General features: G+C 41.8%; 1 protein-coding gene across 3 annotated transcripts in view; it reads left to right on the plus strand.

The window, feature by feature from the left end:
* ing3 (inhibitor of growth family, member 3) overlaps positions 1-18,830 on the plus strand; it is a 35,455-nt gene extending 16,625 nt beyond the window's left edge. For all 3 annotated transcript variants that reach the window (XM_041216262.1, XM_041216264.1, XM_041216263.1), the window contains 6 exons: positions 3,006-3,122; positions 10,199-10,362; positions 14,709-14,896; positions 16,714-16,900; positions 17,863-17,901; positions 18,081-18,830. In XM_041216262.1, the coding sequence (XP_041072196.1) occupies positions 3,006-3,122; positions 10,199-10,362; positions 14,709-14,896; positions 16,714-16,900; positions 17,863-17,901; positions 18,081-18,197 (812 nt within the window). In that variant the 3' untranslated portion in view covers positions 18,198-18,830. The remainder of the gene's footprint in view (positions 1-3,005; positions 3,123-10,198; positions 10,363-14,708; positions 14,897-16,713; positions 16,901-17,862; positions 17,902-18,080) is intronic.
* Positions 18,831-19,102: the final 272 nt, after the last annotated feature.

The following is a 19,102-nucleotide window of genomic DNA, read 5'->3' on the forward strand; positions in this document are numbered from 1 at the left end:
TCTTTAACGAAAATGTCTGCATCATCCCTCTCCTTAGTGAAGATAGAGACAAAGTATTCATTGAGAACCCTGCCCACATCTTCTGCATCAACCCACAAGTTACTATGTACTTCCCTGATAGGCGCTACCTTTTCCTTAGTTATCCTCTTGTTCTTAATGCACTAGTAAAACATATTAGGATTTTCTTTGATTTTACTTGCCAATATTTTTTCATATCTTTTTTACTTCACCCATACTTTCTATACTCCTCTAGGCTTTTTACAGTATTACGTCTTTTGTGACTATCATAAGCTTTCTTTTTCTGCTTTATCTTTGCCTGTATGCTTCTAGATAACCAGGAGGCTCTAGATTTGGCAGTACCACACTTTTTCTTTGTGGGGACACGTCTACACTGTGCCTGTAGAATCTCACCTTTGAATGCCTCCCACTGATTTGACACAGTTTTTCTTTCAAATAGCTGTATGCAGTCCACTCTCGGCAACTCACCTCTCAGCTTTGTAAAATTTGTCTTCCCCCAATTTAGAACTTTTAGTCCTGTTCCATCTTTGTCCTTTTCTATAATGATGCTAAATTTAACTATATTATGGTATCTATCTCCAAAATGGTCCCCCCATTGCTACTTCATCCACTTGCGCAGCTTCATTTCCTAAGGCTAAATCTAGAATTGCGCCCCCTCTCGTTGGGCTCGTGATATGTTGGCTAGAAAAGTTATCTTAAATGCAGTTCAAGAGATTTGCACCCTCTGTGCCCTTCACACTGTTTGTATCCCAGTTGATATTAGGGTAGTTGAAGCCTCCAACGATTACTGCCCTATTGTTTTTTGCACTCAGAAATCTGTCTACATATTTACTCTTCTAATTTCCTTCCACTATTTGGGGGTCTATAGTACCCTCCCAGCAGTGTGGCTGCCCCTTTTTTATTTTTGAGCTCATATGGCCTCATGTGATGCTTTATTTAGTATATCATCCCTCCTCACAGCTGTACTTGATTCTTTAACCAATAAAACTACACCCCTACCTTTTTTATTCTCCTCCCTCCCCTGCCCGAAAAATCTATATCCAGGGATGTTGAGCTGCCATTTTTACCTCTCCTAAGCCAAGCTGTCATTATAGCGATGATGATATGCTGCCTTGTGTCTATCTGTGCCCTAGCGTATTGACTTTATTTACTATGCTCCTTGCATTTACATATATACCCTTTAACACTGCCAAATTCCTATGCTGTACACTTTTTAACCTGTGCTGCTTCTGTCTTTCAGAGTCACTCACTAATTCTCCTTTCCCCGTCCCCTGCCTTGAATTTTCCCTCAGGTTCCCATCCCCCTGCCAATCTAGTTTAAACCCCGCCACCCTACAGCACTAGCAAATCTCCGAGAGGATATTAGTCCCAGTCCTGTTCAGGTGTACACCGTCCGGCTTGTACCAGTGCCACCTTCCCCAAAACCAGTCCCAATGTCTCAGAAATCTGATTCCCTTTCTTCTACACCAGCTTTCCAGCCACATGTTTAATCGCTCAATTCTCCTACTCTCAATACTCACTTGCACTTGGGACCGGGAGTAATCCTGAGATTACTGCTTTAGAGGTCCTGCTTTTCAGTCTCCATCCTAGCTGCCAAAAGTCTGCTTTCAGGACCTGCCCTTTCCTACCTAAGTCATTCGTACCAACATGGACCACGACCTCTGGCTGTTCGCCCTCCCCCAGAAGAATGTCCTGCAGCCGATCCATGACATCCTTGACCCTGGCACCAGGGAGGCAACATACCATCCTCAAGTCACGTCTACGGCCACAGAAAAGCCTGTCTATTCTCCTAACTAACGAATCCCTTCTTCTCCTCCTCTCTTCCGGTTCGGCAGTGCTGCCTGTGGTGCCAGAAACTTAACTCTGACTGCACTCCTCTGAGGAACCAGTGCCCTCACCGGTATCCAAAACAGAAAACCGATTGGTGAGCGGGACCCCAGGGGACTCTTCCACTGCTCTGCCTGGCAGTCACCCATTGCCTTCCTTTCTGCCTCCAGGCTCCTAAGCTGCGGCGTGAACACCTCTCTGAACATGCTATCCAAGTAGCTCAGCCTCGCAGATGTGCCACAGTGACTCCAGCTGCTGCTCAAGCTCCAAAACCCAGAGCTCAAGGTTCTGCAGCTGGTGACACTTCCTGTACATGTGGTTATCTAGGACACCAATAGCGTCCTTGACTTCCCACACGTTACAATATACGCATTCCACACAACTGAACTGTCCTGCCATGGCTTCAATTTACTTCCCTTGCCTTAACTTTATTTTACTTTGGTTTAATTATGCAACTTTATTTTACCTGGCCTTGACTTAACTTTATTTCCCTATTGCTTGTGTTGTTTACTTAAATGTAAGTAGCCCCTTCTTTTAAAAAGAATGTGTTTTCTTAATTCTCAGCTACTTGACACACCCTAACAGCAGTTTGTCACCACCCAATGAACTTGTTTCTCCTGTGATGCTAGGTGCTGTTAACTGCCTGGCTTGGGATTCTCCTCTCGGACTCCTCTAGGCTGCTGACTGCCTGACTTGGGGTCCTCCCCTTGCATGCTTTTCTAGGTGCTATTGACTATCTGTCTCTGGACCCTTTTCTCACACTCTCCTCACTTGACCTAGGAATGTTCAGTGCAGACATTGGGTGGATCAGGTGGAAAAGTGTTCCATTCCCCAGCAGTTAACATGTCATCTTAGTAAACTCTTGAAAAAAAAATGAATTAAAAAAACTGAAATAATAGTGGGAAAAAATCATCAAGGTTACATGCTACCTTGGAGTTAATGTTAGCGCATCACATTAATACTAAATTCATCAACGGCACTATTATCACACTGTTATCTTGTATTTCTACTCAGCTGCTTCAGAGATTTTTGTTTTTGATCCTTTTTGAAACTTGTCGGTGCTGACACCCAATCTACTGTTACTGAGCAAATTAAAATGCTGGAAAGTAAGGTGTTTACTTTCTAATCTGTATTCAATTTATTTTGTGGTATTTTTACAGAACGGAAATATAACCCATCTACCCACCATGCTACAGACCATATTCCTGAGAAGAAATTCAAATCAGAGGCTCTTTTATCTACGCTTACATCAGATGCTTCAAAAGAAAATACACCAGGTAATTTGAATTGTTTATCAGCTAAAATTGTAGCATCAGTTTACAACAATAACTTGTTATGTTATAGGCACTATATAAAGAAAAAGACGCCCCAAGGTGCTTCACAAGGGCATTACAAAACAAATTACAACACTGAGCCACATTTCGAGATTATTGGGTTAGATGACCAAAAACCTGGTCAAAGAGGTGGGCTTTAAGGATGTCTTAAAGGATGAAAGTGAGGTAGAGAGATGTTGGGAGGGAATTTCAGAGCTTGGGGCCTAGGTTACTGAAGACACAATCACCATTGGTGGAGCAATTATAATTGGAAAGGCACAAAAGGCCAGAATTAGAGGAGCATGGATATCTTGGAAGGTTGTGGAACTGGAAGAGACATGGAGGGGCAAGGCCATGGAGGAATTTGAAAACAAGGTTGAGAATTTTAAAGTCAAAAAGTTGCTTGACCAGCAACTAGAATAGCAAGCGCATGGTTGATAGGGGAAAGTGACATACTGCAAGTTAAGACACAGGCAGCTGAGTTTTGAATGATCTTAAGTTTATGGAGGGCAGAATGTGGGAGACTAGCCAGGAGTTAACAAAGGCATAAATGTGGGTTTCAGCAGTAGATGAGCTGAGAGAGGGACGAAATCGAGCAATGTTACAGAGGTATAAAAAGGCGGTCTTAGTGATGGCACAAATCTGAGGTTGAAACCTTGTCTCGGGATCAAATATGACTCAAGGTTGCAAACAGACTGGCTTAATCTCAGGCTGTTGCCAGGGAGAGGGATGGAGTTGGTAGCTAGGAAATGGAGTTTGGACTGAAAACAATGGCTTCAGTTTTCCCAATATTTAGTTGGAGGAAATTTCTGCCCATCCAGAACCAGATGGCGGATAAGCAGTCTGATAATTTAGCAACGGTGGAGGAGTCCAGAAAGAAGTGGTGGTGAGCAAGAGCTGGTGTCATTATTGTACATGTGTAAACTAATGCTATGCTTTTGGATGATATTGGTGAGGGGCAGCATGTGGTTGAGAAATAGGAGATAAATATAGAGATAGTGGAATAAAATTTAATCACTTTTACTATTCTAGTTGATGATTTAAAGGGATTTTGTGTTGGAGTGGTAGCGTCCCTACCTCTAAGCCAGAAGCTCCGGGTTCAAGTCCCAACTCCTGGACTTGATGGCCATGGAAGGTGTGTTCATATCATGGCAAAACAGGTTGATTATCAACCTGCAAATCCTTTCAATAAGCCTATGGCAGTCAGTAAAAGCAAGAGAGTCTTCTGGTCAGCCAGAACCTGCAAAAGGCAACAGCAAATCACTACCTTGCCAAGCATAACCATGGGCCAACACATGGATGTCAATGGTCGCCAATGCCCTCTTAAGGCATACTACAAGGGAGTGAGAGAATTGATGATAAGTGGCTGATGAAAAGATACTTGTTTTATTGTCAGGAAGTAGTGTCATTGATTGTATCCGAGAGCACAGAGTGGACAATACAGTCACAAATTAATATTTCACAATTTTGGATCTACATTGGTATGCTGAAGCTCAGGGACTCTCTCTTACCTGTTTTGTTCATTTCATGGTGCTGCTACTCCTGAGCCCTGTCATTCTTTCCTTTTCTGTTTCTTCAAGTGGAAGGTAGTGAGTGGCATGGCACCTGTTGCTTGCCATTCCCATTTTTGACTTTTTCCTCTTTCCGTTTCCGTCTCCATTTCTACTTTTTCCTTCTCCTCTCCAACCCATTTTGCATCCTCTCGTCCTCTTTCATTATAAATGGCTGAAGAAAAGATCATGGTAGAAAATTAAAGGACCTGCTTCCCAGTTCAGATCGGGGGGAACAACTGTGGGAAGAACAATGGAGAGCTTTACAGCTCTGGGAACCAGGCAGGAGAAAACAAAAATAAAAAGCAATCCTAAAGAAGCAGCAGGAAGCGTTGAATAACCAAGTGCTGAGAAGCTTGATGGTGTTACGAAAGTGGGAAAGGCATTATCGGGCTTAGGAGTAGCAGGAAGTTTCAAGAAACTCGGGGATGGTGACAGTATGCTATCCAGAAGATCCAGGAGCAATATAACGGAAAGTGGGTGGAATGTGAAGCAGCAAAAGTCAAGCTAGTTAGAAAGAAGCACTGCAGCCTGCCTGATAAAGAAATAATGTATTAATAAAATTTTCCTGCAGTACTGTCCAAAAGAATGGAGCTGGGTGATGAAATTTAGAAAAACAGCACCAATTAATTTTGGGGGCACTGAAAGACCAAGTATATATATACCATACAATTAAAAGAATGCCCAAGTGTTACACTCATGTTATACAACAGCAACATCTCCATTAGGTTCATCACTACTTCCTGCTTTCTTTCCCTTAGCTTTTCAGACGAAAGGAAAGTATACAGTCATGTTCCCCAGATGCTAATATTGGGACCACTGCTATTTTTGACATATATTAATGACCCTAACTTTGGTTCAGAGGGCTTAATTTCAAAGTTCTCAGATGATTTGAAACTTGAAAATGTAGTAATCAATGAGAAGATATTAAGACTTCAGGAGGACATAGACAGGCTAGTAAGTTGGACAAACAACTGTGGAGAAATGTGAAGTGATGTGTTTTGCTAGGAAGACTGAAAAGAGGCCCTATAAAGTAAATTGTACAATTTTAAAGGGCATACAAGAATAGACAGACCTGGAGGTATGGGTACACAAATACTTGAAGGCAGGAAAAGTTGAGAAGGCTGTTTCTAAAAAGAAATATGCGATCCTTTGCTTTATTAATAGAGGAATAAAGTACAAAAGCAAAGAAGTTATGCTAAACCTTTATGAAACACAGGTTAGGCCTCAGATAGAGTATTGGGTTCAATTCAGGGCACCAAACTTTAGGAAGCATGCCAAGACCTTGGAGAGGGTGCAGAAGAGATTTAATAGAATGGTACCAGGAACGAGGGACTTCAATTATGTGGAGAGAGTGGAGAAACTGGCCTGTTCTCTTTAGAACAGAGAATACTTAAGATGAAATTTGATAGAGGCGACTGCCACAGGGTGAATGCATCATGGTGAATGCCATGATAACACTTATTCACCAGCAGGATCCTTCTGGGCATGGTTACACATGAACTGGATGTTGATGGCCTGATAGTCCTTGCTAACATGTTAACGTGGAGCCCGCAGACCCATGTGCACGCAGTCGATGGCACCTTGCATCACTCTGAATCTTGTTAGCCTGGCAAAGCCATATGTTGTCATCTCCTGTTCCTCTCTGATCAGTGAAAAGGCCATCAGGGCCTCTTTCATCTCATTGATGTAGCAATGAAATGAACAGAATACTCTGAGATGTTGCTCATGTTGCCTGCTTCCCTCTGGAAGGATCCACTGGCACAGAAATTTGGGGCCACAGTGCCAGAAGTGCCGCCTCCAGAGGTCCCCAGCATCAGATACCAATCTTGAGCCAATTCAATTCACTCCACGTGATATCAAGAAATGGCTGAAGGCACTGGACACTGCAAAGGCCTTGGGCCCTGACGATATTCTGGCAATAGTACTGAAGACTTTTGCTTCAGAAATACCGTGCCCCTAGCCAAGCTATTCCAATAAAGCTACAACATTGGCATCTACCTGACAATGTGGAAAATTGTCCAGTTATGTCCAGTACATAAAAAGCAGGACAAATCCAACCCGTCCAATTACTGCCCCAAAAGTCTATTCTTGATGATCAGTAAAGTGATGGAAGGGGTCATTAACAATGCTATCAAGTGGCCTTTGCTTAGAAGCTGATGCTCAGTTTGGGTTCCGGCAGGGTCACTCAGTTTTTGACCTCATTACAGCCTTGATTCAAACACAGACAAAAGATCTGAACCATAGAGGTGAGGTGAAAGTGACTGGCCTTGACATCAAGGCAGCATTTGACCGAGTGTGGCATCAGGGAGCCCTAGCAAAACAGGAGTTGATGGGAATCGAGGGAAAACTCTATGCTGGTTGGAGTCATACCTAACACAAAGGAAGATAGTTGTGGTTGTTGGAGGTCAATCATTTCAGTTCCAGGACGTCACTGCAGGAGTTCCTTGGGGTAGTGTCCTAAGCCCAACCATCTTCAGCTGCTTCATCAATGACCTTCCTTCTATCATAACCCTGAAATGGGAATGTTCGCTGATGATTGTACAAGATGTTCAGCACCATTTGCGACTCCTTGGATACCGAAGTAGTCCATGTCCAAATGTAGCAAGACCTGGACAATATCTAGGCTTGGGCTGACAAGTGGCAAGTAACATTCGTGCCACACAAGTGCCAGGCAATGACTATCTCCAACAAGAGAAAATCTACCCATCCCCCCCTTGACATTCAATGGCATTACCATCGCTGAATCCCCCACTATCAGCACCCTGATAGTTACCACTGACCAGAAACTGAACTGGATTATCCATATAAATTGTGTGGCTACAACAGCACGTCAGAGGCTAGGAGTTGTGTGGCGAGTAACTTGCCTCCTGACTCCCCAAAGCCTGCCCACCATTCACAAGGCATAGGTCAGGACTGTGTTGGAATACTCTCCACTGCCTGGATGAGTGCAGCTCCAACAACACTCAAGAAACTTGACACCATTCAGGACAAAGCAGCCAGCTTGATTGCCAACCCATACACAAATATTCATTCCCTCCACCACTAACGCATAGTGACAATAGTGTGTACCGTCTACAAGATGCATTGCAGGAACTCACCAAGGCTCCTTAGGAGGACTTGCCAAACCCTCAACTGCTACCATCTAGAAGGACAAGGACAGCAGATACATGGGAACACCACCAGTTCCCCTCCAAGCCACACATCATCCTGAATTGGAAATATATTGCTGTTCCTTCACTGTCGCTGGATCAAAATCCTGCATCTCCCTCCTTAAGACCACTGTGTGAGTACCTACACCACGTGGACTCCCAACGGTTCAAGAAGGCAGCACAGCATCTACTCGAGGGCAATTAGAGATGGGCAATAAATGCTAGCCTAGCCAGCAACACCCGCATCCCAGGAATGAATAAAAAATGTGCCTCAAATGCTGCTTCTAGATGATGTGGAGGTAGAAGTGCTTCAGTGAAGACCCTTTGTGGGTAGCATCCTCCATTCAGTTGTCCTCCTCCCCCTCCCTCTACACACAGCTTGCCCTCTCTGCTACCTATGCTCCATTTCCAAGTCATGCTATATTGCATCAGATACTGCAGCTATGGAATTGCAAATATAGCCCCCATTACTGAAGTGGGTTTTCTTCTGATAGACCTCCCAGCTCCTCCTTGTAAAGATCCAACATCCCTTGTAAATCTAAAATGTTTGCAAAACTCCTCCATTAACACTGAACATAATACTTTTAGTAACTCTGCTGCAGCCAAACAAAGTCAAAAGCACCTCACCTGAAATTTGGATAGTTAGCCTTTTAAGTAGGATTTGGAGTCAGGAGAAGGCTACCTCTCTCATGCAGCCGAGCACTTGTTCATCTGGGAGTGATTAAGAGAAAACTTTTAACTGGATATGTCCAGTCCATATTGGCAGATCTTGCACCAAATTAGCATTACAAGTTGCATGATGTCACAATTCGCACTCTCCATGCTTCCAGCACATGCACAGCACACCTATGCTAGCACCCTGACAGTCATGGCTTGCCTTGTGCTGGAAATGGCCGGAAACATCCCAGCTGACATTTTTACAGTTCTTGGCTTTTGTAACCGCAGCACTAGCAATGCATAAGGAATGCAACTTCACAATCATAAAGGTGTCCAAATTTATCTGCAATTCTGTTTCAAATGTGGCTGGTTCTGCAACAATTAATTTGTTAAAGAAGTCACTGCTTTATTTTTCTGTCATGAATGCTTGTGTGGCAAAATAACTCACTGCTGAGTGAAAGTATATGTCTATGGTAAAAAGAAACTTAAGTAGATTCCAAAGTCCTTCATAAGGTATCCTTCCATACATTACTGGCCACGCTTATGATGGTCCATCACATATGGGGATTAGTAGAATAATATTAAAATAATAAATTACTACTAGTTATATCATCATGTGTATGGCTCAATGTAATAATGATTGCTAATCCCTTATGCAATAAATGCTAGTTTATTACCTTAATGGATGCCTAAAGTGAAGTGAATTATTCTGCTTATATGATTTTTGTACTAAAATTCCAAAGTTTGTGAAAAACAGCAAAAATCCTTTTAAATGTTTTATGTGCCTTTTGAATACAACAGTTATTGAGCACAATAATGTCCTGTGATTAATGTTATTAAGATACACAAAACTATTAAATTCAAAGTCAGCAGTGTTAAAATAAAGTTCACATTTTCTTTCCATTCAAATTAAGATACAGTACAATGAGCCCTCAGCACAGAAGCAGGCCATCCGCTCAACTGATCTATGCCAGTGTTCAAAGTCCACAAAGCTCCTCCCACTCATCTTTATGTAATCATCAGCATACCTTTCTATTAATTTCTCCCACATGTCCTTGCCTAGATTCTCCTTAAATGTATCTATGCTATTTGCTTCAACTACTCCTTGAGGCAACACGTTCCATATTCTTAACACTGTTTGAAAAATACATTTCTCCTGAATTCCCTATTGGTGGTATTTTAGGTAATTCAAGTGTAACTACATATTGATGGTACTGAATTTCCTACTGGAAGTTTCCATCAGTTCACTGATTTCTTAGGGATTGCACTCTTGGGGGAACCTCAGCAGCATACCCTCTGAAGGAACATTGAAGTAATGACAGCAGCTTCTGGATTTCTGCATTAATTTGCACATGTGCAGACTTGATATTGTTGTCAGTTTCAGTGGTGCATTGACGGTAAATACTGAAAGTTTCACATCATTACCATTGCAAAATCCAAGCCATAATATATATTTCTGATGTTTATGAACATCTGAACCAAAGCTGATTCATTCTCTATTTCACATTCTCCTAGGGGTGCAAAGTATCAATCAGTCTGCCCAGTTTATAAAGTATGGTGAAACTGGGCTACCAGACAGTGTGATACATCATATATGGTTACTTTTAAATAGAAATATTTTGTTAATTAATTAAATGTGTTTTCACTTTTTCCTGATTGTATTTTTTTCTGTTCTTTTCAGGATGCCGCAACAGTAATTTAACGTCAAGTTCTAACAGTGTGTACAATATTAATTCATCACAGCCTCTCAGCTCATACAATCTTACCTCATTAACTCCCGGAGCAAGTCCAGGAGCTGCAGCTATTACAATGGCAGCAGCCCAGGCTGTTCAAGCAACGGCACAGGTAATTAAATGGTAGAGATTTTATTTGGCTATCTAGTCCTGAATACTCATTCCATCCTAGTTTATCCAGACTGCCTTTATTGAGCAAATGGTGCATGCCCTGGCCACTGTTTATCTCTCAGTCAGCATCACAAAAATAGATTATTTGTTGTTTGTGGAACCTTGCTGTGCGCAAATTGGATTTCACTACATTACAGCAGTTACTAGTCCAGCGACATTTCCACTATGTCAACATCTCCCATGAGAGATGTTGACATACTGGTAATGTCAGTGGACTAGTAAGCCAGAGGCCCAGGCTAATGCTTTGGGGACGAGTTTCACTTGCACCAGGGCAGCTGGCAGAATTTAAATTCAATTAATAAAAAACTTGGAATATAAAGCTAGTCTCAGTAATGGAGGCCACAAAACTATAATTGATTTTCATAAAAAACACAGGGAGACGATAGCGTAGTGGTATTGTCACTAGACTGGTAATCCAGAGATCCAGGGTAATGCTCTGGGGACCTGGGTGGAATTTGAATTCAATAGAAATCTGGAATTAAAAGTCGAATGATGGCTACAAAACCATTGTCAATTGTTGTAAAAACCCATCTGGTCCTTTAGGAAAGGAAATCTGTTGTCCTTACCTGGTCTGGCCTACACATGACTCCAGACCCACAGCAATGACTCTTAAAATGCCCTCTGAAATGGCCTAGCAAGCCACTCAGTTGTATCAAACCGCTACAAAGTCACGAAAAAGGAATGAAACTGAAGGGACCACCTGGCATCGACCCACGCACTGGAAACGACGATGGCAATTTCAGCCCTGTCGATTTTGCAAAGAACTCCTTACTAACATCGGGGAGCTAGTGCCAGAATTGGGAGAGTTGTCTCAAACTAGCCAAGCAACAGCCTGACATAGTCATCCTCACGGAATCATACCTTACAGATAATGTCCCAGACACCATCATCACCATCCCTGTGTATGGTAGGGCAGGCCCAGCAGAGGCGGTGGTATACAGTTGGGAGGGAGTTCCCCGAGAGTTCTCAACATCAACTTCAGACCCCATGAAATCTCATGGCATCAAGTCTAACATGGGCAGGGAAACCTCCTGCTGATTAACATGTACTGCTCTCCCTCAGCTGATGAATCAGTGCTCCTCCATGTTGAACATTACTTGGAGGAAGCACTGAGGATGGCAAGGGTGCAGAATGGGAGACTTAAATGGTAGCAACACAGCTGGCCAAGTCCTAAATGACATAGCTGCTAGACTGGATCTGCGGCAGGTGGTGAGAGAACCAACAAGAGGGGAAAACATACTTGACCTCATTCTCACCAACCTGCCTGCCGCAGATGGATCTGTCCATGACAGTATGGATAAGAGTGACCACTGCATAGTCATTGTGGAGACGAAGCCCCACCTTCACACTGAGGATACCCTCCATCGTGTTGTGTGACACTACCACTGCGCTAAATGGGATAAAATTTGAAAAGATCGAGCAACACAAGACTGGGCATCCATGAGACACTGTGGACCATCAGCAGCAGCAGAATTGTATACAACCACAATCATGACCTGGTATATCCCCCACTCTACCATTACCATCAAGCCAGGGGATCAACCCTGGTTTAACAAGGAGTGCAGGAGGGCATACCAGGAGCAGCACCAGGCATACCTAAAAATGAGGTGTCAAACTGGTTAAGCTATAACACAGGACTACTTGCGAGCCAAACAGCATAAGCAGCAAGAGATAAACAGAGCTAAGTGATCCCACAACCAACGGATCGGACCCAAGCTTAGCAGCCCTGCCACATCCAGTTGTGAATGGTGGTGGACAATTAAACAACTCACTGGAGGAGGAGGCTGCACAAGCAACAGCCTGACATAGTCATCCTCACGGAATCATACCTTATAGCTAATGTCCCAGACGCCATCATCACCATCCCTGTTTATGGTAGGGTAAGCCCAGCAGAGGCGGTGGCACAGTGATGGAGGAGCACAGCACATCAGTGCAAAACATAAGGCTGAATCATTTGCTACAATCTTCAGCCAGAAGTGCCCAGTGGATGATCCATCTCAGCCTCCTCCAGAGGCCCCCAGGATCATAGATGCCAGTCTTCAGCCAATTCAATTCACTCCACATGATATGAAGAAATGGCTGAAGACACTGGATACTGCAAAGCCTATGGGCCCTGACAATATTCCGGCAATAGTGCTGAAGATTTGTGCTCCAGAACTTGCTGCGCCCCTAGCCAAACTGTTCCAATACAGCTACAACACTGGCATGTGCCTGACTATGTGGAAAATTGCCCAGGTATGCCCTGTACACAAAAAGCAGGACATCCAACCTGGCCAATTACCGCCCCATCAGTCTATTCTCCATCATCAGTAAAGTAATGGAAGGGGTAAATCAACAGTGCTATCAAGCAGCACTTGCTTAGCAATAACCTGCTCACTGACACCTAGTTTGGGTTTCACCAGGGCCACTCAGCTCCTGATCCCATTACAGCCCTGGTTCAAACATGGACAAAAGAGCTGAACTCCCGAGGTGAGGTGAGAGTGACTGCCTATGACATCAAGGCTGCATTTGACAGAGTGTCGCTTCAAGGAGCTCTAGCAAAACTGGAGTCAATGGGAATCGGGGAATATTCTCCGCTGGTTGGAGTCATACCTAACACAAAGGAAGATGGCTGTGGTTGTTGGAAGTTAATCATCTCAGCTGCAGGACATCACCACAGGAGTTCCTCAGGGTAGTGTCCTAGACCCAGCCATCTTCAGCTGCTTCATCAATGACCTTCCTTCCATCATAAAGTCAGAAGTGGGGATATTTGCTGATGATTGCACAATGTTCAGCACCATTCGCGACGACTCAGGTACTGAAGCAGTCCATGTCCAAATGCAGCGAGACCTGGACAATATCCAGGCTTGGGCTGACGAGTGGCAAGTAGCATTTGCGCCACACAAGTGTCAGGCCATGACCGCCACCAACAAGAGAGAATCCAACCATCGCCCCTTGATGTTCAATGGCATCGCCATCAATGAATCTCCCACTATCAACATCCTGGGAGTTACCATTGACCAGAAACTAAATTGGACTAACCATATAAATACTGTGGCTACAAGAGCAGGTCAGAGGCTAGGAATCGTGCAATGAGTAACCCATCTCCTGACTCCCCAAAGGCTGTCCACCATCTACAAGGCACAAGTCAGGTGTGTGATGGACTGCTCCCCAGTTGCCTGGATGAGTGCAGCTCCCACAGCACTCAAGCTTGAAACTGTCCAGGACAAAGCAGCCACTTGATTGGCACCACATTCATTCCCTCCACCACCAACGCACAGTAGCAGTGGTGTGTAGCATCTACAAGATGCATTGCAGGAATTCACCAAGGCTCCTTCGATACCATCTGGAAAGACAAGGGCAGCAGATAGACGGGAACACCACCACCTGGAAGTTCCTCTGCAAGCCACTCACCATCCTGACTTGGAAATATATCACTATTCCTTCACTGTCGCTGGGCCAAAATCTGGAACTCCCTTCCTAACAGCGGATGTAGCTACACCACATAGACTGCAGCAGCTCAAGAAGGCACCTTCTCAAGGGCAACTAGGGATGGGCAACAAATGCTGGCGTAGCCAGCGAAGCCCACCTCCCAAGAAAGAATAAACAAAACTTCAAAGGTGCTTCATTGGATGTAAAGTGCTTTGGGACTGAAAGATCATGACGGGTGCTATATAAATGCAAGTCTTTCTTGCATTCTAACCATTTGTGATTACCAAATGTGTCAGTAATGTCCCCATTAGAAATAGATCCTAACTAGGTACTGGATGATTCTATAATTTGTCTGCTAGGCATTAACAGTATTAATATATTCACATCAGTAGAATTAATAAGTAATTGGTCATCAATTTTAATTCTGAATCAGCTGAAAATTTCAAAGGATTTCAGAACATTCATTTGTATACAGTAATAAACCTACTCCAGCGGTAGAAATAACTAAGAAATAACTTAGAAGCATAGTTTCCTTGAACTACTTGATAATTCATTCATAAATAGCATTAAATAAATTATTAAAATGAATTTCATCAAAATTCTATAATAATTATTCTGTAGAAATGAACATGTTTCACTCTTGAATTGAGGATATCAACATTAGCTATGCTCTTGTACTTTAGTTTGTTGTGTATTCCACATTCCAATATAGAATATTTGTCAAAGTACATAATCTCCCAAGTATTTTGAAGAACATTTTATTGCAACAAATATTGGTAAGTAGGGAGGATATCTTTAAAAAATAGTAAATATTTGTGATGCACTTAAATTACAATTCTGAAATGTAACCTTTTCCTTTTGTTTTTGATGTATAAGATGAAGGAAGGGAGGAGGACATCTACTATAAAGGCCACTTATGAAGCATTCAAAAACAATGACTTCCAGCTTACGCGGGAATTCTCTATCTCGAGAGAATCAACAGGATATTCCTCAACCCTAGCTTCTACACTGACACAGACATTATCTACATCAGCCACAGATTCACGCAGCGGTCGAAAAAACAAGTAAGTGTTTTTATTATTAAGGAATTTACGTTATTTGATTTTTATCTAGTTTAGGACAAGGTTTAGAATATATTTCTTTAAAAAAAAAAGTTTATGTGAACTGTATGCCAAAATAAATCTCTTAATAGCCAAATATAACAATCGTGTTGAAAGTTTGTTCATTTTAATAATGGCTAATACCATTCAACTGGGTGTATTTGCATTGACAGTTCAGCATAATATTAATCTGGATTTGAGACCTGACTTAACTTTGGAATGAAACTCTCTGGGTGGAATTTAATGTAGGCAATGGGGCCTTGCCTGTCAGCTGAAGAACCAGGGAACCCCGCATCGCCTCTTTTCAGGAAGGCCTGCTGCATTAAGTACCCATCAGGAAGCGGTGGCCCTTTCCTGGGATCAAGAGCTCCGGGGGCAGAAGTCCAGTCTGTTCAGCTGCTGACCAATCAGAGGTTGGCAGTTTTCATTTCCAGCAGTGCCACTAGGGAAGTGATGCTGGTACTACATCCACCCATGGTCTAGGATCGTCACGGGTCCCAGGCACTGATGAATGATGTGGGAGGAGGTTTGCAGGCTGGGGAGAGGGATCAGCAACAAGGGCGGAGGTGTGGGCCTCAACACCTCCTCCACCCCCTTCCTGATGCCAGGTCCGTCAATCAGGTACTTAGTGGCTTAAAATGAGCAACACCCCCGCCCGGGAGCCTGCAAGCAACCCTGACAAAGTTTGCTTTTCAGGCTTCCGGCATGGCGAGTCCCCTGCCTGCTGCTGAGGCCCACTTAATGGCCTCAGTTGGCAGTGGACAGGAAGGCCATCTGTGCCTTGCCTACCGTTCTCTTCTCCCCCTCCCACCCGCCAGACACAAATGGGTGGGGGGTGTCCCCACACTCCGCCCTATGAAATGTCCCCCTGCCACCAAACTCACCACAGGGAGAGGGCATTAAATTCTACCCTCTGAGTCTCTTTCTGTTCCACTGTTGTCACATTAGACCCAGAATCAAATTTTAGATTATATTTATGTTTTTAGTTTAGTGTCAGAAAGTGATTTTTCCTGGTCCATATATTAGAAAATTATTTTATCCTCACTATAACAAAAGGAAGAAATAAAAAGATGCAGGAAAATAAAATAAGAGTAAATGGGATGGAATTACATTAGATCAGAAATGCGCACCATGCATACAGTGCACAACCAAATTGGAAGGCCATAGGCCAGCTTTAAATTGGAACTTGAGCTTTGGTAATATTGTTTGGATAAACTGTCAATGCCTGTCACTTCCCCCACTTAAATGTAAAAGAGCATTTAGTCCATATGACAAATATAGGGAGCTGATCTAGAATTCAGTGTTCGTGGGCATATTAGTCCATCATAACAATTCTGGGATCAAATATTGAATTGTACAATCAAAAAACTTGCAATATATAAGAACCCCAGCTATAGCACTGAATGATTTTAGCCTTGGAAGGGACAAGATTGCATTGAGTTTATTTTTGGCCAATACAATTTTAATTTTACGTACAGGTGATGTCTGTTTTAAAAAAAATTCCCATGAATGCCTGAAGTCACACTTGTTGCTGTATGTAGGAGTAATATGCACTCTGTTCATTGTCACTTTGCTATACTGCACCAATAAGATTCATTGCTGGTAGACCATTTGTCACCAATGTTAACTTTGGTTTAATTGCATTCTGCTGTCGGTTGCTCATCTTATCAGTCTATCTAAGAAGATTTTATTATTTATATTACCACTATTACATGTGAACTACATATCTATAAACTAGCCTGAATGCCATTCTAACTTTTATATATCCATGTTTTTCTCAGAACCAGCAACAAGTCCTCAAACCATCAGTCCTCCTCATCATCATCATCATCATCTTCCTCCTCTTCATCATCTGTAGTAGCACAAGAGATTCCTCAGCAGACCCCAGCTTTACCAGAGTCTGATTCCAATAACCAAGTGGATTGGACATATGATCCCAATGAGCCTCGTTATTGTATCTGCAATCAGGTGAGTTTGGAATAAATACAAGAGCTGTGAATAAATATGCTGAACATGCTTTATGTTCTATTATCTTTATTTGTTTAAAAGCAATAGACACAAGTTGCCAGGAGATGTGTATACTTATGCTAGATCTTTTATGTTAGAAATTTAGCTTTAGATTTTCAGTGCTTATTCTAAAAATTGTGAATTCACATTATCCACAGAATATATACTTTGAAAGTGAATAAACTTGTAATGGTTTTTAATGATGCTGAAAATGAAAAAAATTACTGGTGGGATGCCCTTTTAATATATGTAATATGAAGTACCTGGGACAAATATCGATTAAAAAACCATTATTTGAGAAAATCTATGGCCCATTACAAACCTTTAGAAATATGTTTGATTTTCTTGAATAAATTAAATCTGATACTGTCACACGTTAGTAACAGATGTGGGAATCCAAAATTAAAATCTAATCTCAACTTCAAACTTGTAATTTGTCTTTCACACTTTCCCCATTTCCAATCATTTGGTGGGTTCAAAATATAGTGGATGCTCAATGAAGTGCTGACTGAAGTAAAGAACAAGTTTTTACTTTTGAATGAGATTCCAGCACAATCATAGACGTTTGAGTACAGTTGTAAAAGGTGCTAGGCACCTGGCAGATGTGTTACCTACACCAAAACCTGATCAGAAATGTATTTCCTGGTGAGGCATAAAATGTTGTAACAATGTTCCAATCATGGATGAAAATCTTCTTAAATCGCCAGAAATGCAGCAGCAAATAGTTAAATCATATATTTTAACCAGGCTAAAGCTAGTGTTAAAATCCCATCTTGACATAATAGTGTCATAAGAAGTTTAGACTGATTGGTGTCATTTCCTGATAAGCACAGTCAGCCTAGGCTTGAGGCCCCCAGTAATTGAATAACTCACTGAGCATGAAAATATGCCTGAAAACATGTTTGTATGTTTCCTTTTTTCAGGTGTCATATGGTGAAATGGTAGGGTGTGATAATCAAGATGTAAGTATCTTGCATTTTTAACAGTTTGAACCATTATAATAAACTGTAAAATTTGGTTGTAAACTGCAGTAAGAAATAAATGAAAGATGACACTATTCATGGTGACTGAATAATGTACATTTGGTGCATTAAAGTATTTCATATTGAAATGTATTCTAACAACAATTTTTTTTTTTAAGTGTCCCATTGAGTGGTTCCATTATGGATGTGTTGGACTAACAGAGGCTCCAAAAGGAAAATGGTACTGTCCACAATGCACTGCAGCAATGAAGAGGCGTGGCAGTCGCCACAAATGAACCTCAAAAGCAGAGGAGTTAGTTTGACTGGTGCTTTGTCCAAACATGCAAACTTTAAATAGAACATTGAATGAGAGCAACAAATGACTGCAATAGGTGACATTTTGCAGTGTACTTATTTATGTTCCTATTTGAGAATGTAAAGCAAATTGATGAAACTTGGATTTTGCATTGACTTTTTTGTGTAAAACACCAGATGACTATCTTTATTCAAATATTCTCTTAATAAACAATCTAACTGAAGCAAAAAAACACAAATATATAATCAATATTTGTTTAAAGATGCTTTACTTTCATGTTTAATTATTACTTCTGTGAAACTTAAAAGTTCAGCTGGCTGAAGTAACATGCAATATTGGCAATAAAATCTTGTAGAGCTGGCAAATGGTAGTGTCCTGATAGATGAACAAACATTTCTATATCATATGAATGCCAGTTTGCCATTAGTGTTCAATGTTTTGGTGCAGCACGTTTGATATAAAGGATATAAGAATAAAATTATCAGTATGTCTTTGATACTAAACTTATTGAAAAACATAATGACTTGTGTATGTGGAAAATACATGTTTTTTTTTTCACCTGTATTAGATATGACATTAGTGTTTAACCAGTAAAATCATCATGATCGGTGAAGTGTGATTTCATTTTTTAATGCCTGGAACTGGGATTGGGTTGCAGTTTAGCCGAACTTTACATGAACAAACTTTTTTTTAACTCACCTTTGCTACATTGTACGATAACGATGCAGATGGAAAAATGCAGCCTGCACAACTGTGACTGCACTTCAACAATATTTAATTGACTGTAAAGTGCTGTGGGATGCCCTGAGGTCATGAATGGTGCTATATAAATATCAGGTTTTTTTTAAACAAGAACAATTGAAACTTCCAATAATAAGCTTGAAT

This window comes from Carcharodon carcharias, chromosome 21 (assembly GCF_017639515.1).
Source record: "Carcharodon carcharias isolate sCarCar2 chromosome 21, sCarCar2.pri, whole genome shotgun sequence".
NCBI classification, from domain to species: domain Eukaryota; kingdom Metazoa; phylum Chordata; class Chondrichthyes; order Lamniformes; family Lamnidae; genus Carcharodon; species Carcharodon carcharias.